We start from the raw sequence: 17,376 nt of genomic DNA on the forward strand, positions 1-17,376 counted from the left end.
CAGGGAGAGGAGACAGGGAGAGGAGACAGGGAGAGGAGACAGGGAGAGGAGACAGGGAGAGGAGACAGGGAAAGAGACAGGGAGAGGAGACAGGGAGAGGGGACAGGAAGAGGAGACAGGGAGAGGAGACAGGGAGAGGAGACAGGGAGAGGAGACAGGGAGAGGAGACAGGGAGAGGAGACAGGGAGAGGGGACAGGAAGAGGAGACAGGGAGAGGAGAGGAGACAGGGAGAGGAGACAGGGAGAGGAGTCAGGGAGAGAGACAGGGAGAGGAGACAGGGAGAGAGACAGGGGGAGGAGACAGGGGGAGGAGACAGGGAGAGTAGACAGGGAAAGAGACAGGGAGAGGAGACAGGGGGAGGAGACAGGGAGAGGAGACAGGGAGAGAGACAGGGAGAGGAGACAGGGAGAGAGACAGGGGGAGGAGACAGGGGGAGGAGACAGGGAGAGGAGACAGGGAAAGAGACAGGGAGAGGAGACAGGGAGAGGAGACAGGGAGAGGAGACAGGGAGAGTAGAAAGGGAGAGGAGACAGGGAAAGAGACAGGGAGAAAGAATATGAGATAGACAGGGTTAGAGACAGTGAGAGGAGACAGGGAGAGGAGACAGAGAAAAGGACAAGGAGATAGACAAGGAGAAGATACAGGGAGAGGAGTCAGGGATAGGAGACAGGGAGATAGACAGGGAGAGGGGACAGGAAGAGGAGACAGGGAGAGGAGACAGGGAGAGGAGACAGGGAGAGGAGACAGGGAGAGGAGACAGGGAGAGGAGACAGGGAGAGGAGACAGGGAAAGAGACAGGGAGAGGGGACAGGAAGAGGAGACAGGGAGAGGAGACAGGGAGAGGAGACAGGGAGAGGAGACAGGGAGAGGAGACAGGGAGAGGAGACAGGGAGAGGAGACAGGAAGAGGAGACAGGAAGAGGAGACAGGGAGAGGAGACAGGGAGAGGAGACAGGGAGAGGAGACAGGGAGAGGAGACAGGGAGAGGAGTCAGGGAGAGGGGACAGAGAAAAGGACAAGGAGATAGACAAGGAGAAGATACAGGGAGAGGAGTCAGGGATAGGAGACAGGGAAAGAGACAGGGAGAGGGAGACGGAGAGAAGGACAAGGAGATAGACAAGGAGAAGATACAGGGAGAGGAGTCAGGGATAGGAGACAGGGAAAGAGACAGGGTTAGGAGACAGGGAGAGGAGACAGGGAGAGGGGACAGGAAGAGGAGACAGGGAGAGGAGACAGGGAGAGGAGACAGGGGGAGGAGACAGGGAGAGGAGACAGGGAGAGGAGACAGGGAAAGAGACAGGGAGAGGGGACAGGGAGAGGAGACAGAGAAAAGGACAAGGAGATAGACAAGGAGAAGATACAGGGAGAGGAGTCAGGGAGGGGGGACAGGAAGAGGGTACAGGAAGAGGAGACAGGGAGAGGGGACGGGAAGAGGAGACAGGGAGAGGAGACAGGGAGAGGAGACAGGGAGAGGAGACAGGGGGAGGAGACAGGGGGAGGAGAAAGGGGGAGGAGACAGGGAGAGGAGACAAGGAGTGGAGACAGGGAGAGAGACAGGGGAGGAGACAGGGGGAGGAGACAGGGAGAGGAGACAGGGAGAGGAGACAGGGAGAGGAGACAGGGAAAGAGACAGGGAGAGGAGACAGGGAGAGGAGACAGGGAAAGAGACAGGGAGAGGAGACGGACATAGACAAGGAATGAGACAGGGAGAGGAGACAGGGAGAGGAGACAGGGAGAGGAGACAGAGAGAGGAGACAGGGAGAGGAGACAGGGAGAGGAGACAGGGAGAGGAGACATGGAGAGGAGACAGGGAAAGAGACAGGGAGAAAGACTATGAGATAGACAGGGTTAGAGACAATGAGAGGAGACAGGGAGAGGAGACAGAGAGAAGGACAAGGAGATAGACAAGGAGAAGATACGGCGAGAGGAGTCAGGGATAGGAGACAGGGAGATAGACAGGGAAAGAGACAGGGAGATGAGACGGAGAGAAGGACAAGGAGATAGACAAGGAGAAGATACAGGGAGAGGATAGGGATAGGAGACAGGGAAAGAGACATGGAGAGGAGACAGGGAAAGAGACAGGGAGAGGAGACAGGGAGAGGAGACAGAGAGAGGAGACAGGGAGAGGAGACAGGGAAAGAGACAGGGAAAGAGACAGGGAGAGGAGACAGGGAGAGGAGGCAGGGGGAGGAGACAGGGGGAGGAGACAGGGGGGAGGAGACAGGGAGAGGAGACAGGGAGAGGAGACAGGGAGAGAGACAGGGGAAGGAGACAGGGGGAGGAGACAGGGAGAGGAGACAGGGAGAGGAGACAGAGAAAAGGACAAGGAGATAGACAAGGAGAAGATACAGGGAGAGGAGTCAGGGATAGGAGACAGGGAAAGAGACAGGGTTAGGAGACAGGGAGAGGAGACAGGGAGAGGGGACAGGAAGAGGAGACAGGGAGAGGAGACAGGGAGAGGAGACAGGGAGAGGAGACAGGGAGAGGAGACAGGGAGAGGAGACAAGGAAAGAGACAGGGAGAGGAGACAGGGAGAGGTTGACAGGGACAGGGGACAGGAAGAGGAGACAGGGAGAGGAGACAGGGAGAGGAGACAGGGAGAGGAGACAGGGAGAGGAGACAGGGAGAGGAGACAGGGATAGGAGACAGGGAAAGAGACAGGGAGAGGAGACGGAGAGAAGGACAAGGAGATAGACAAGGAGAAGATACAGGGAGAGGAGTCAGGGATAGGAGACAGGGAAAGAGACAGGGTTAGGAGACAGGGAGAGGAGACAGGGAGAGGGGACAGGAAGAGGAGACAGGGAGAGGAGACAGGGAGAGGAGACAGGGAGAGGAGACAGGGAGAGGAGACAGGGAGAGGAGACAGGGAGAGGAGACAGGGAGAGGAGACAGGGAGAGGAGACAGGGAAAGAGACAGGGAGAGGAGACAGGGAGAGGGGACAGGAAGAGGAGACAGGGAGAGGAGAGGAGACAGGGAGAGGAGACAGGGAGAGGAGTCAGGGAGAGAGACAGGGAGAGGAGACAGGGAGGGAGACAGGGGGAGGAGACAGGGGGAGGAGACAGGGAGAGTAGACAGGGAAAGAGACAGGGAGAGGAGACAGGGGAGGAGACAGGGAGAGGAGACAGGGAGAGAGACAGGGAGAGGAGACAGGGAGAGAGACAGGGGGAGGAGACAGGGGGAGGAGACAGGGAGAGGAGACAGGGAAAGAGACAGGGAGAGGAGACAGGGAGAGGAGACAGGGAGAGGAGACAGGGAGAGTAGAAAGGGAGAGGAGACAGGGAAAGAGACAGGGAGAAAGAATATGAGATAGACAGGGTTAGAGACAGTGAGAGGAGACAGGGAGAGGAGACAGAGAAAAGGACAAGGAGATAGACAAGGAGAAGATACAGGGAGAGGAGTCAGGGATAGGAGACAGGGAGATAGACAGGGAGAGGGGACAGGAAGAGGAGACAGGGAGAGGAGACAGGGAGAGGAGACAGGGAGAGGAGACAGGGAGAGGGAGACAGGGAGAGGAGACAGGGAGAGGAGACAGGGAAAGAGACAGGGAGAGGGGACAGGAAGAGGAGACAGGGAGAGGAGACAGGGAGAGGAGACAGGGAGAGGAGACAGGGAGAGGAGACAGGGAGAGGAGACAGGAAGAGGAGACAGGAAGAGGAGACAGGGAGAGGAGACAGGGAGAGGAGACAGGGAGAGGAGACAGGGAGAGGAGACAGGGAGAGGAGTCAGGGAGAGGGGACAGAGAAAAGGACAAGGAGATAGACAAGGAGAAGATACAGGGAGAGGAGTCAGGGATAGGAGACAGGGAAAGAGACAGGGAGAGGAGACGGAGAGAAGGACAAGGAGATAGACAAGGAGAAGATACAGGGAGAGGAGTCAGGGATAGGAGACAGGGAAAGAGACAGGGTTAGGAGACAGGGAGAGGAGACAGGGAGAGGGGACAGGAAGAGGAGACAGGGAGAGGAGACAGGGAGAGGAGACAGGGAGAGGAGACAGGGAGAGGAGACAGGGAGAGGAGACAGGGAAAGAGACAGGGAGAGGGGACAGGGAGAGGAGACAGAGAAAAGGACAAGGAGATAGACAAGGAGAAGATACAGGGAGAGGAGTCAGGGATAGGAGACAGGGAAAGAGACAGGGAGAGGAGACGGAGAGAAGTACAAGGAGATAGACAAGGAGAAGATACAGGGAGAGGAGTCAGGGATAGGAGACAGGGAAAGAGACAGGGTTAGGAGACAGGGAGAGGAGACAGGGAGAGGAGACAGGGAGAGGAGACAGGGAGAGGAGACAGGGAGAGGAGACAGGGAAAGAGACAGGGAGAGGGGACAGGAAGAGGAGACAGGGAGAGGAGACAGGGAGAGGAGACAGGGAGAGGAGACAGGGAGAGGAGACAGGGAGAGGAGACAGGAAGAGGAGACAGGGAGAGGAGACAGGGAGAGGAGACAGGGAGAGGAGTCAGGGAGAGGGGACAGGGAGATAGACAGGGAAAGAGACAGGGAGATGAGACGGAGAGAAGGACAAGGAGATAGACAAGGAGAAGATACAGGGAGAGGATAGGGATAGGAGACAGGGAAAGAGACATGGAGAGGAGACAGGGAAAGAGACAGGGAGAGGAGACAGGGAGAGGAGACAGAGAGAGGAGACAGGGAGAGGAGACAGGGAAAGAGACAGGGAAAGAGACAGGGAGAGGAGACAGGGAGAGGAGACAGGGAGAGGAGACAGGGGGAGGAGACAGTGGGAGGAGACAGGGGGAGGAGACAGGGGGAGGAGACAGGGAGAGGAGACAGGGAGAGAGACAGGGGGAGGAGACAGGGGGAGGAGACAGGGAGAGGAGACAGGGAGAGGAGACAGGGAAAGAGACAGGGAGAGGAGACAGGGAGAGGAGACAGGGAGAGGAGACAGGGAAAGAGACAGGGAGAGGCGACAGGGAGAGGAGACAGAGACAAGGACAAGGAGATAGACAAGGAGAAGATACAGGGAGAGGAGTCAGGGATAGGAGACAGGGAAAGAGACAGGGTTAGGAGACAGGGAGAGGAGACAGGGAGAGGAGACAGGGAGAGAAGACAGGGAAAGAGACAGGGAGAGGAGACAGGGAGAGGAGACAGGGAAAGAGACAGGGAGAGGAGACAGGGAAAGAGACAGGGAGAGGAGACAGGGAGAGGAGACAGGGAGATGAGACAGGGAGAGGAGACAGGGAGAGGAGACAGGGAAAGAGACAGGGAGAGGAGACAGGGAGAGGAGACAGGGAGAGTAGAAAGGGAGAGGAGACAGGGAAAGAGACAGGGAGAAAGAATATGAGATAGACAGGGTTAGAGACAGTGAGAGGAGACAGGGAGAGGAGACAGAGAAAAGGACAAGGAGATAGACAAGGAGAAGATACAGGGAGAGGAGTCAGGGATAGGAGACAGGGAGATAGACAGGGAGAGGAGACGGAGAGAAGGACAAGGAGATAGACAAGGAGAAGATACAGGGAGAGGAGACAGGGATAGGAGACAGGGAAAGAGACAGGGTTAGGAGACAGGGAGAGGGGACAGGGAGAGGGGACAGGAAGAGGAGACAGGGAGAGGAGACAGGGAGAGGAGACAGGGAGAGGAGACAGGGAGAGGAGACAGGGAGAGGAGACAGGGAGAGGAGACAGGGAAAGAGACAGGGAGAGGGGACAGGAAGAGGAGACAGGGAGAGGAGACAGGGAGAGGAGACAGGGAGAGGAGACAGGGAGAGGGGACAGGAAGAGGAGACAGGGAGAGGAGACAGGGAGAGGAGACAGGGAGAGGAGACAGGGAGAGGAGACAGGAAGAGGAGACAGGAAGAGGAGACAGGGAGAGGAGACAGGGAGAGGAGACAGGGAGAGGAGACAGGGAGAGGAGTCAGGGAGAGGGGACAGGGAGATAGACAGGGAAAGAGACAGGGAGATGAGACGGAGAGAAGGACAAGGAGATAGACAAGGAGAAGATACAGGGAGAGGATAGGGATAGGAGACAGGGAAAGAGACATGGAGAGGAGACAGGGAAAGAGACAGGGAGAGGAGACAGGGAGAGGAGACAGAGAGAGGAGACAGGGAGAGGAGACAGGGGAGGAGACAGGGGGAGGAGACAGGGGGAGGAGACAGGGGGAGGAGACAGGGAGAGGAGACAGGGAGAGAGACAGGGAGAGGAGACGGAGAGAAGGACAAGGAGATAGACAAGGAGAAGATACAGGGAGAGGAGTCAGGGATAGGAGACAGGGAAAGAGACAGGGAGAGGAGACGGAGAGAAGGACAAGGAGATAGACAAGGAGAAGATACAGGGAGAGGAGTCAGGGATAGGAGACAGGGAAAGAGACAGGGAGAGGAGACAGGGAGAGGAGACAGGGAGAGGAGACAGAGAGAGGAGACAGGGAGAGGAGACAGGGGAGGAGACAGGGGGAGGAGACAGGGGGAGGAGACAGGGGGAGGAGACAGGGAGAGGAGACAGGGAGAGAGACAGGGAGAGGAGACGGAGAGAAGGACAAGGAGATAGACAAGGAGAAGATACAGGGAGAGGAGTCAGGGATAGGAGACAGGGAAAGAGACAGGGAGAGGAGACGGAGAGAAGGACAAGGAGATAGACAAGGAGAAGATACAGGGAGAGGAGTCAGGGATAGGAGACAGGGAAAGAGACAGGGAGAGGAGACGGAGAGAAGGACAAGGAGATAGACAAGGAGAAGATACAGGGAGAGGAGTCAGGGATAGGAGACAGGGAAAGAGACAGGGAGAGGAGACGGAGAGAAGGACAAGGAGATAGACAAGGAGAAGATACAGGGAGAGGAGACAGGGAGAGGAGACAGGGAAAGAGACAGGGAGAGGAGACAGGGAGAGGGGACAGGAAGAGGAGACAGGGAGAGGAGACAGGGAGAGGAGACAGGGAGAGGAGACAGGGAGAGGAGACAGGGAGAGGAGACAGGGAGAGGAGACAGGGATAGGAGACAGGGAAAGAGACAGGGAGAGGAGACAGGGAGAGGGGACAGGAAGAGGAGACAGGGAGAGGAGACAGGGAGAGGCGACAGGGAGAGGAGACAGGGAGAGGCGACAGGGAGAGGAGACAGGGAGAGGAGACAGGGAGAGGAGACAGGGAGAGGAGACAGGGAGAGGAGTCAGGGAGAGAGACAGGGAGAGGAGACAGGGAGAGAGACAGGGGAGGAGACAGGGGGAGGAGACAGGGAGAGTAGACAGGGAAAGAGACAGGGAGAGGAGACAGGGAGAGGAGACAGGGAGAGGAGACAGGGAGAGAGACAGGGAGAGGAGACAGGGAGAGAGACAGGGGGAGGAGACAGGGGAGGAGACAGGGAAAGAGACAGGGAGAGGAGACAGGGAGAGGAGACAGGGAGAGTAGAAAGGGAGAGGAGACAGGGAAAGAGACAGGGAGAAAGAATATGAGATAGACAGGGTTAGAGACAGTGAGAGGAGACAGGGAGAGGAGACAGAGAAAAGGACAAGGAGATAGACAAGGAGAAGATACAGGGAGAGGAGTCAGGGATAGGAGACAGGGAGATAGACAGGGAGAGGAGACGGAGAGAAGGACAAGGAGAGGAGACGGAGAGAAGGACAAGGAGATAGACAAGGAGAAGATACAGGGAGAGGAGTCAGGGATAGGAGACAGGGAAAGAGACAGGGAGAGGAGACAGGGAGAGGAGACAGGGAGAGGAGACAGGGAAAGAGACAGGGAGAGGAGACAGGGAGAGGGGACAGGAAGAGGAGACAGGAAGAGGAGACAGGAAGAGGAGACAGGAAGAGGAGACAGGGAGAGGAGACAGGGAGAGGAGACAGGGAGAGGAGACAGGGAGAGGAGACAGGGAGAGGAGACAGGGAGAGAGATAGGGAGAGGAGACAGGGATAGGAGTCAGGGAGAGGAGTCAGGGAGAGGAGTCAGGGTGAGGAGACAGGGAGAGGAGACAGGGAGAGGAGACAGGGAGAGGAGACAGGGAGAGGAGACAGGGAGAGGAGTCAGGGAGAGGAGACAGGGAGAGGAGACAGGGAGGGGGAGACAGGGAAAGAGACAGGGGGAGGAGACAGGGAGAGGAGACAGGGGGAGGAGACAGGGAAAGGAGACAGGGGGAGGAGACAGGGGGAGGAGACAGGGAGAGGAGACAGGGAGAGGAGACAGGGAGAGGAGACAGGGAGAGGAGACAGGAAGAGGAGACAGGGAGAGGAGACAGGGAGAGGAGACAGGGAGAGGAGACAGGGAGAGGAGACAGGGAAACGTACAAAGCCATCTTAGAAGCCTTTGATTAGGCTCATTATTTAAATGTCAGCCAACCACAGTAATCAGCCTGAGACAGTAAACTTGCTGGTCCTGGCTCTGACACAATGCTTGCCTGTCCTACTCCATGCTGACCATGCTCAATATATTATATACACACTACTGCTGCTATCAACACACACACCATTCATTAATAGACATCTTGATTGAATGTGTTGGATGGGGTTGTGTGTGTGTGTGTGTGTGTGTGTGTGTGTGTGTGTGTGTGTGTGTGTGTGTGTGTGTGTGTGTGTGTGTGTGTGTGTGTGTGTGTATTATTTTGACTGATACTTACACTTCAGAACAAGAAGCAGGTTTTGGGGGAGGGAGTCCTTGTTCTTCACCAGTGTTCCTGTGAGGTCATAGGCCATCTACCAATCAGAGAACAGACAGGCAGTTACATGACAAATATACACACACAACATAGGTCATGTGAGTGTGAGTGTGTGTGTGTGTGTGTGTGTGTGCATGAATGCCCACTCACTTGGCCTGTGTAGTGTTTCACAGTGAAGGCAGGACCCTGATCTATGGGCGGGGGGTTGCCGTTGCCGTCCTTGGTTGTCAAGGAGATACCATGTGTGGGTGTGTTGTCGAGGTGTGACTGCAGTCTCTTGTAGAGAGTCTGTTCTGTAGGTCTCAGCGACTGGCTCTCCTCATCCATCACAGACAGCAGACCCTGAGGCTTCTGGGAAGATGGAGAGAGAATTGGAACACACAGCTCCTAAATGTTTGATGATAGAATTTGAGGTAGTGTAATATGATCCTAGATCTCTGTAGTTGAGGGCAACTTTGACCTCAAAATCTATTTACACACACTCAAAACCAATACAAACTCCAGAGCCTTTTCAGGAATGAGAAATGTCTTGATGTTAAAGGGGTGATCCCAGTTCTTAAAGGGGTGGTGTGGCACGGCAGGGGCAAAACATATTACCAGGAAGAAGTCTAGAACAGCAGGTTGGTTGCTGGGCGACCGGAGCGTCTCCATGGCGATGGCCTCCTGTAGACACTCGGCCTGCTCCTGATGGAACAGCACCTCTGAGACGTACAGCCTCACACGCTCGTTGGTCATGTTCACACACAGCTGGGAACACACACAGACAAGTTAACACGGAAGTAAATGGTGCATTTCTAAACTGACTGAATGTGAAACGTAATGGACCCCAACGTCATGAAAAATCTTTACAGGAACAACCCAGGCATGGTGCACACTAATATAGGTTCCTCACGACTTCCCCAAAACACACCACTGCAATCTGGAGACCTTATACCAGAGGACTGTATGACCTCATCCTGACCCCATCTTAACCCTGCAGTCAGCACAGACAGAAAGTACATCGTCCAATCGGCATCTTCTTCCCTAAGGGTGTTAGGCTGGCGGTGAGATATGTCACATATGAGATGTAGTGTACAGTGAGTTTACCAAACATTAGGAACACCATTTAGTTGCACCCCCCCCCCCCCCATTGTTGATACACACAGGAAACTGTTGAGCGTTAAAAACCCAGCAGCGTTGCAGTTTTTAACACAAACCTGTGCACCTGGCACCTACCACTATAACCCGTTCAATGGCATTTCAATATTTTGTCTTGCCCATTCACCCTCTGAACAGCACACACACAATCCATGTCTCAATTTTTATTTTACCTTTATTTAACCAGGCAAGTCAGTTAAGAACAAATTCTTATTTGCAATGACGGCCTAGGAACAGTGGGTTAACTGCCTGTTCAGGGGCAGACCGACAGATTTGTACCTTGTCAGCTCGGGGGTTGAACTTGCAACCTTCCGGTTACTCGTCCAATGCTCTAACCACTAGGCTACCCTGACTCAAAGTTTAAAAATATCCTTCTATAACCTGTCTCCTCCCCTCCATCTACACTGATTGAAGTGGATTTAACAAGTGACATCAATAAGGGATCATAGCTTTCACCTGGTCAGTCTGTCATGGAAAGAGCAGGTGTTCTTAATGTTTTGTACACTCAGTGTTGATTGTGGATTACAGGAAAAGGAGAACCGAGCACACCCCCATTCTCATCAATGGGACTGTGGTGGAGCAGATTGAGAGCTTCAAGTTCCTTGGTGTCCACATCACCAACAAACTAACATGGTCCAAACATACCAAGAGAGTCATGAAGAGGGAACGACAGAACCTATTCCCCCTCAGGAGACTGAAAAGACATGGGTCCTCAGATCCTCAAAAAGTTCTACAGCTGCACCATCGAGAGCATCCTGACCGGTTGCACCACTGCCTGGTATGGCCACTGCTCGGTCCTCCGACAGCGAGGCACTACAGAGCGTAGTGCGTACAGCCCAGTACATCACTGGGGCCAAGCTTACTGCCATCCAGGACCTCTATACCAGTCGGTGTCAGGGGAAGGCCCTAAAAATTGTCAAAGACTCCAGCCACTCTAGTTGTAGACTGTTCTCTCTGCTACCGCATGGCAAGCGGTACTGGGGCACCAAGTCTAGGTCCAAGAGGCTCCTAAATAGCTTCTACCCCCAAGCCATAAGACTTCTGAACATCTAGTCAAAGGCCTACCCAGACTATTTGCATTGCCAACCCCCCACCCACCCTCTTTTACTCTGCTGCGAAGCTGTTATTATCTATAGATAGTCACTTTAATAACTCTACCTGCATGTACATATTACCTAGACTAACCGGTGCCCCAGCACATAGACCCTTTACCGGTACCCCCTGTATATAGTCTCGCTATTGTTATTTTACTGCTGCTCTTTAATTATTTGTTACTTTTATTTCTTATTCTTATTTTTTTAGGGTATTTAAAGAATATATATTTTTAACTGCATTGTTGGTTAAGGCTTTGTAGGTAAGCATTTCACTGTAAGGTCTGTAAGCATGTGACAAATACAATGTGATTTGATTTGTATATGAACAGCATATGGCGCAATGAGTAGTGAACCAATCTCATCTCCAAGCCTGGCTGGCACCATGGGAACAGTACAGAACAGAACACTCAGTACTACCGCATGGACTGAACTATGAACTATGAACCTACAGCTCAGTGAACAACACAGAACAGAACATATGGAGGTAGGAGGAGGTAAGGTTGTGTGTGTGTGTGTGTGTGTGTCTGCATTTTCTTATGAGTGTATATGAAGGATATCACAACGATATGTCAGAATCAACAGACATAATTTAATTGTGGCTATTTAATTTACATTTGATTTAGTCTAACTTGTATCTTAGACTAATTCTGTAGTCTTCCTTCCTTCAATATCTACTCTCTCGTCCTTGAGTGCCGTCTATGACACAGCATCGGTCATCAGTCCCAGCAGTGGTGAAGTCTGTAAAGCATGAACTCATTAAGGAAAAGCTGAACAGGTACAATACAGCCCTAATGAGCACAACTCTAATTAACAAGCCCATGCCACTAATGACCCTGATCACCGTGTGTGTGTGCATCATGTGTGTGTTCAACGTGCGAGTGTGTGTGCCATGCACACTGACGCTGTTGGTTCAGTTACACCCATCTCTCCAGAGTGTAATGATTGTGATCCAGTGTTTAGATTTCATTAACAGAAAGGGGCTCCTCCAACACTGAGCTGAATGATAGAAACCTGAACAAACACACTGGGGAACGAGGAATCACAGAGAACGGAGGAAGGTAGGGACTCTTTAACATCTAAAAATATTTCTGTCTCTCCTCCTCTCTACTCATCTCTCTGTCTCTCTCTACCCATTTCTCTCTCTTTCTCAGATGCCCTTGAAAGTTTAGGTCAGTAAATCCCTCTATTCCGCTTAGATCAGAGAACATGCTGAAGAAGAAAAAGCAATTGACAATTTACCACACACACACACACACACACACACACACACCTTTGTTTTTGGGACATCCCAAGGCCAGTTGGCTTCAAGCTGTGGAGGTAGAGATCAATAGAGACGGTGAAACATGGTGATGGTATTGAGCTACATGTTAAGCTGTACTGATTAATCTGCTAAACTGGACTAAGGCCTGCCCTCCCTAAATCATTACATTCTTAGCCTTGTCTGAGAGACTTTCTCTGGACCACTCTGCTGAAAGGGCTTGGTGCTGCTGGGGACATGACATGATGATGTAACCTAGCTGAGGAACACAACACACATACCTGGTGTACCTCAATATGCATACTGCCATGCTCCGAGCACCCAAATCGGAGCACACAACGGTGAGAATATGAGTTCAAATGAAAGTATGCAAAACGGAGCACGTAGGGCTTCATTTGTAAACATTTCGAAGCATGAATCGATGCAAGTTTCAACTGAAATATTCCCATGACACAGCCATCACAACCACCAACGTCACGACATTTCTTGAAAACAATGGTGGCTGGTTTTGAGCTGGAGGGAAAATGAACTCTGACTTCAGAATGAAATGTTGCTCATATGTTGCCTGACTAAAATAGCTTATTTTTTATTTTTATTTTTTATTTCACCTTTATTTAACCAGGTAGGCTAGTTGAGAACAAGTTCTCATTTACAACTGCGACCTGGCCAAGATAAAGCATAGCAGTGTGAACAGACAACACAGAGTTACACATGGAGTAAACAATTAACAAGTCAATAACACAGTAGAAAAAAAGGGGGAGTCTATATACAATGTGTGCAAAAGGCATGAGGAGGTAGGCGAATAATTACAATATTGCAGATTAACACTGGATTGATAAATGATCATGTACAGGTAGAGATATTGGTGTGCAAAAGAGCAGAAAAGTAAATAAATAAAAACTGTGGGGATGAGGTAGGTGAAAATGGGTGGGCTATTTACCAATAGATTATGTACAGCTGCAGCGATCGGTTAGCTGCTCAGATAGCTGATGTTTGAAGTTGGTGAGGGAGATAAAGGTCTCCAACGATTTTTGCAATTCGTTCCAGTCACAGGCAGCAGAGTACTGGAACGAAAGGCGGCCGAATGAGGTGTTGGCTTTAGGGATGATCAGTGAGATACACCTGCTGGAGCGCGTGCTACGGATGGGTGTTGCCATCGTGACCAGTGAACTGAGATAAGGCGGAGCTTTACCTAGCATGGACTTGTAGACGACCTGGAGCCAGTGGGTCTTGCGACGAATATGTAGCGAGGGCCAGCCGACTAGAGCATACAAGTCGCAGTGGTGGGTAGTATAAGGTGCTTTAGTGACAAAACGGATGGCACTGTGATAAACTGCATCCAGTTTTCTGAGAAGAGTGTTGGAAGCAATTTTGTAGATGACATCGCCGAAGTCGAGGATCGGTAGGATAGTCAGTTTTACTAGGGTAAGCTTGGCAGCATGAGTGAAGGAGGCTTTGTTACGGAATAGAAAGCCGACTCTTGATTTGATTTTCGATTGGAGATGTTTGATATGGGTCTGGAAGGAGAGTTTGCAGTCTAGCCAGACACCTAGGTACTTATAGGTGTCCACATATTCAAGGTCAGAACCATCCAGTGTGGTGATGCTAGTCGGGCATGCGGGTGCAGGCAGCGATCGGTTGAAAAGCATGCATTTGGTTTTACTAGCGTTTAAGAGCAGTTGGAGGCCACGGAAGGAGTGTTGTATGGCATTGAAGCTCGTTTGGAGGTTAGATAGCACAGTGTCCAATGACGGGCCGAAAGTATATAGAATGGTGTCGTCTGCGTAGAGGTGGATCAGTGAATCGCCCGCAGCAAGATCAACATCATTGATATATACAGAGAAAAGAGTCGGCCCGAGAATTGAACCCTGTGCCACCCCCAAAGAGACTGCCAGAGGACCGGACAGCATGCCCGCCGATTTGACACACTGAACTCTGTCTGCAAAATAATTGGTGAACCAGGCAAGGCAGTCATCCGAAAAACCGAGGCTACTGAGTCTGCCGATAAGAATATGGTGATTGACAGAGTCGAAAGCCTTGGCAAGGTCGATGAAGACGGCTGCACAGTACTGGCTTTTATCGATGGCGGTTATGATGTCGTTTAGTACCTTGAGTGTGGCTGAGGTGCACCCGTGACCGGCTCGGAAACCAGATTGCATAACGGAGAAGGTACGGTGGGATTCGAGATGGTCAGTGACCTGTTTGTTGACTTGGCTTTCGAAGACCTTAGATAGGCAAGGCAGAATGGATATAGGTCTGTAACAGTTTGGGTCCAGGGTGTCTCCCCTTTGAAGAGGGGGATGACTGCGGCAGCTTTCAATCCTTGGGGATCTCAGACGATATGAAAGAGAGGTTGAACAGGCTGGTAATAGGGGTTGCGACAATGGCAGTGGATAGTTTCAGAAATAGAGGGTCCAGATTGTCAAGCCCAGCTGATTTATACGGGTCCAGGTTTTGCAGCTCTTTCAGAACATCTGCTATCTGGATTTGGGTAAAGGAGAACCTGGAGAGGCTTGGGCGAGGAGCTGCGGGGGGGCCGGAGCTGTTGGTCGAGGTTGGAGTAGCCAGGCGGAAGGCATGGCCAGCCATTGAGAAATGCTTGTTGAAGTTTTCAATAATCATGGATTTGTCGGTGGTGACCGTGTTACCTAGCCTCAGTGCAGTGGGCAGCTGGGAGGAGGTGCTCTTGTTCTCCATGGACTTCACAGTGTCCCAGAACTTTTTGGAGTTGGAGCTACAGGATGCAAACTTCTGCCTGAAGAAGCTGGACTTAGCTTTCCTGACTGACTGCGTGTATTGGTTCCTGACTTCCCTGAACAGTTGCATATCGCGGGGACTGTTCGATGCTATTGCAGTCCGCCACAGGATGTTTTTGTGCTGGTCGAGGGCAGTCAGGTCTGGAGTGAACCAAGGGCTGTATCTGTTCTTAGTTCTGCATTTTTTGAACGGAGCATGCTTATCTAAAATGGTGAGGAAGTTACTCTTAAAGAATGACCAGGCATCCTCAACTGACGGGATGAGGTCAATGTACTTCCAGGGTACCCGGGCCAGGTCGATTAGAAAGGCCTGCTCACAGAAGTGTTTTAGGGAGCGTTTGACAGTGATGAGGGGTGGTCGTTTGACTGCGGCACCATAGCGGATACAGGCAATGAGGCAGTGGTCGCTGAGATCCTGATTGAAGACAGCGGAGGTGTATTTGGAGGGCCAGTTGGTCAGGATGATGTCTATGAGGGTGCCCTTGCTTACAGAGTTAGGGTTGTACCTGGTGGGTTCCTTGATGATTTGTGTGAGATTGAGGGCATCTAGCTTAGATTGTAGGACTGCCGGGGTGTTAAGCATATCCCAGTTTAGGTCACCTAACAGAACAAACTCTGAAGCTAGATGGGGGACAATCAATTCACAAATGATGTCCAGGGCACAGCTGGGAGCTGAGGGGGGTCGGTAGCAGGTGGCAACAGTGAGCGACTTATTTCTGGAGAGAGTAATTTTCAGAATTTGTAGTTTGAACTGTTTGGGTATGGACCTGGAAAGTATGACATTACTTTGCAGGCTATCTCTGCAGTAGACTGCAACTCCTCCCCCTTTGGCAGTTCTATCTTGACGGAAGATGTTATAGTTGGGTATGGAAATCTCTGAATTTTTGGTGGCCTTCCTGAGCCAGGATTCAGACACGGCAAGGACATCAGGGTTAGCAGAGTGTGCTAAAGCAGTGAGTAAAACAAACTTAGGGAGAAGGCTTTTGATGTTGACATGCATGAAACCAAGGCTTTTTCGATCACAGAAGTCAACAAATGAGGGTGCCTGGGGACATGCAGGGCCTGGGTTTACCTCCACATCACCCGCGGAACAGAGAAGGAGTAGTATGAGGGTGCGGCTAAAGGCTATCAAAACTGGTTGCCTAGAGTGTTGGGGACAGAGAATAAGAGGAGCAGGTATCTGGGCATGGTAGAATATATTCAGGGCATAATGCGCAGACAGGGGTATGGTGGGGTGCGGGTACGGCGGAGGTAAGCCCAGGCACTGGGTGATGATGAGAGAGGTTTTATCTCTAGACATGCTGGTTGTAATGGGTGAGGTCACCGCATATGTGGGAGGTGGGACAAAGGAGGTATCAGGGGTATGAGGAGTGGGACAAGGGGCTCCATTGTGAACTTAAACAATGATAACTAACCTGAGCAACAGTATACAAGGCATATTGACAATTGAGAGAGACATACAGCGAGGCATACAGTAATCACAGGTGTTGAACTGGGAAAGCTAGCTAAAACAGTGGGTGAAACAACAGCTAATCAGCTAGCATAACAACAGCAGGTAAAATGGCATTGACTAGGCAACGAGGCCGACAGATAAAACAAACAAGCAGAATGGAGTACCGTGATTAATGGACTGTCCAGCGTGCATCAGCTATGTAGCCAAGTGATCAGAGTCCATGGGGCAGGGGGGCTGGACTGGCGAGTGTTATCCAGGTTAAAAACTAACAATGACTAAATAGCTTGTAGCTAGTTAGCTGGTTAGCTTCTGGAGGTTCTTGAGTGTGTTCTAAAAATTAAAAATAATAGCGATTCCGTATCACATTGGTTGAGGCAGGTTTCCGGAAGGTATAAAAAAATAAAAAAAATCGGGAAGAGATAGAAAGTACATATGGGCCACTGCGTGTTTGGGACGCGGCAATGCAGACGGTTAGCAGGCCTGTGCTAACAAGCTAACAGATAGTAGTTAGCGGACTTGGTCTAAACAAGCTAGCAGTTAGCATGCCGAATTAGCAAGCAAGGAGATAGCGAGGGCTAGAGAGTTCGCCTTTGGAGGGCGTCACGATGGGGTGAGTCTGTTTATTCCTCTTCATGCAGTGACATCGATAGACCGGTCGTGGGTCCGGGTATTGTAGCCCAGGAGTATGCTATGAGCACAGGAGCTCTGGCCGGGCTAGATCAAGCTACGTGGGTGGAAACGCTGGCCAGGAGTAATCAACCAGGGTTGCGGTTTAGCTTGATAGCTAGTTGTGAAGATCCAGCTGAAAGATGTTCCGTTTGCGGTGGGAATCCGGGGTTAAAAAAAATAAATAGGTCCGTTATGCTCTGGTTAGCGTCGCGTTGTTCGAACTGGCGAGAGCTTTCCGAGCTAAGGGTTAGCTGATGACCGGTTAGCTGAAGACCGCTAGCATAGCAGGTGGTTAGCTGGCTAGCTTCAGTTGAGGGGTTCCGGTTCCGAAGTAAATATAAATACTTTAGGAAAAGTAGCTACATTGGGTGAGGCGGGTTGCAGGAGAGTATTTGGAAGTGAGCAAAAATGTTTTTAAAGATATG

At 51.6% G+C, this 17,376-nt stretch overlaps 1 protein-coding gene across 1 annotated transcript in view; it reads right to left on the minus strand.

The window, feature by feature from the left end:
• The window catches only part of LOC135519092 (unconventional myosin-XVI-like), a 290,319-nt gene that overhangs the window by 96,984 nt on the left and 175,959 nt on the right, over positions 1–17,376 (minus strand). The window contains 3 exon segments of the mRNA XM_064944150.1: positions 8,546–8,621; positions 8,735–8,935; positions 9,182–9,331. Coding sequence (XP_064800222.1) covers positions 8,546–8,621; positions 8,735–8,935; positions 9,182–9,331 — 427 coding nt within the window.

Source organism: Oncorhynchus masou, chromosome 29 (genome assembly GCF_036934945.1).
Source record: "Oncorhynchus masou masou isolate Uvic2021 chromosome 29, UVic_Omas_1.1, whole genome shotgun sequence".
NCBI classification, from domain to species: domain Eukaryota; kingdom Metazoa; phylum Chordata; class Actinopteri; order Salmoniformes; family Salmonidae; genus Oncorhynchus; species Oncorhynchus masou.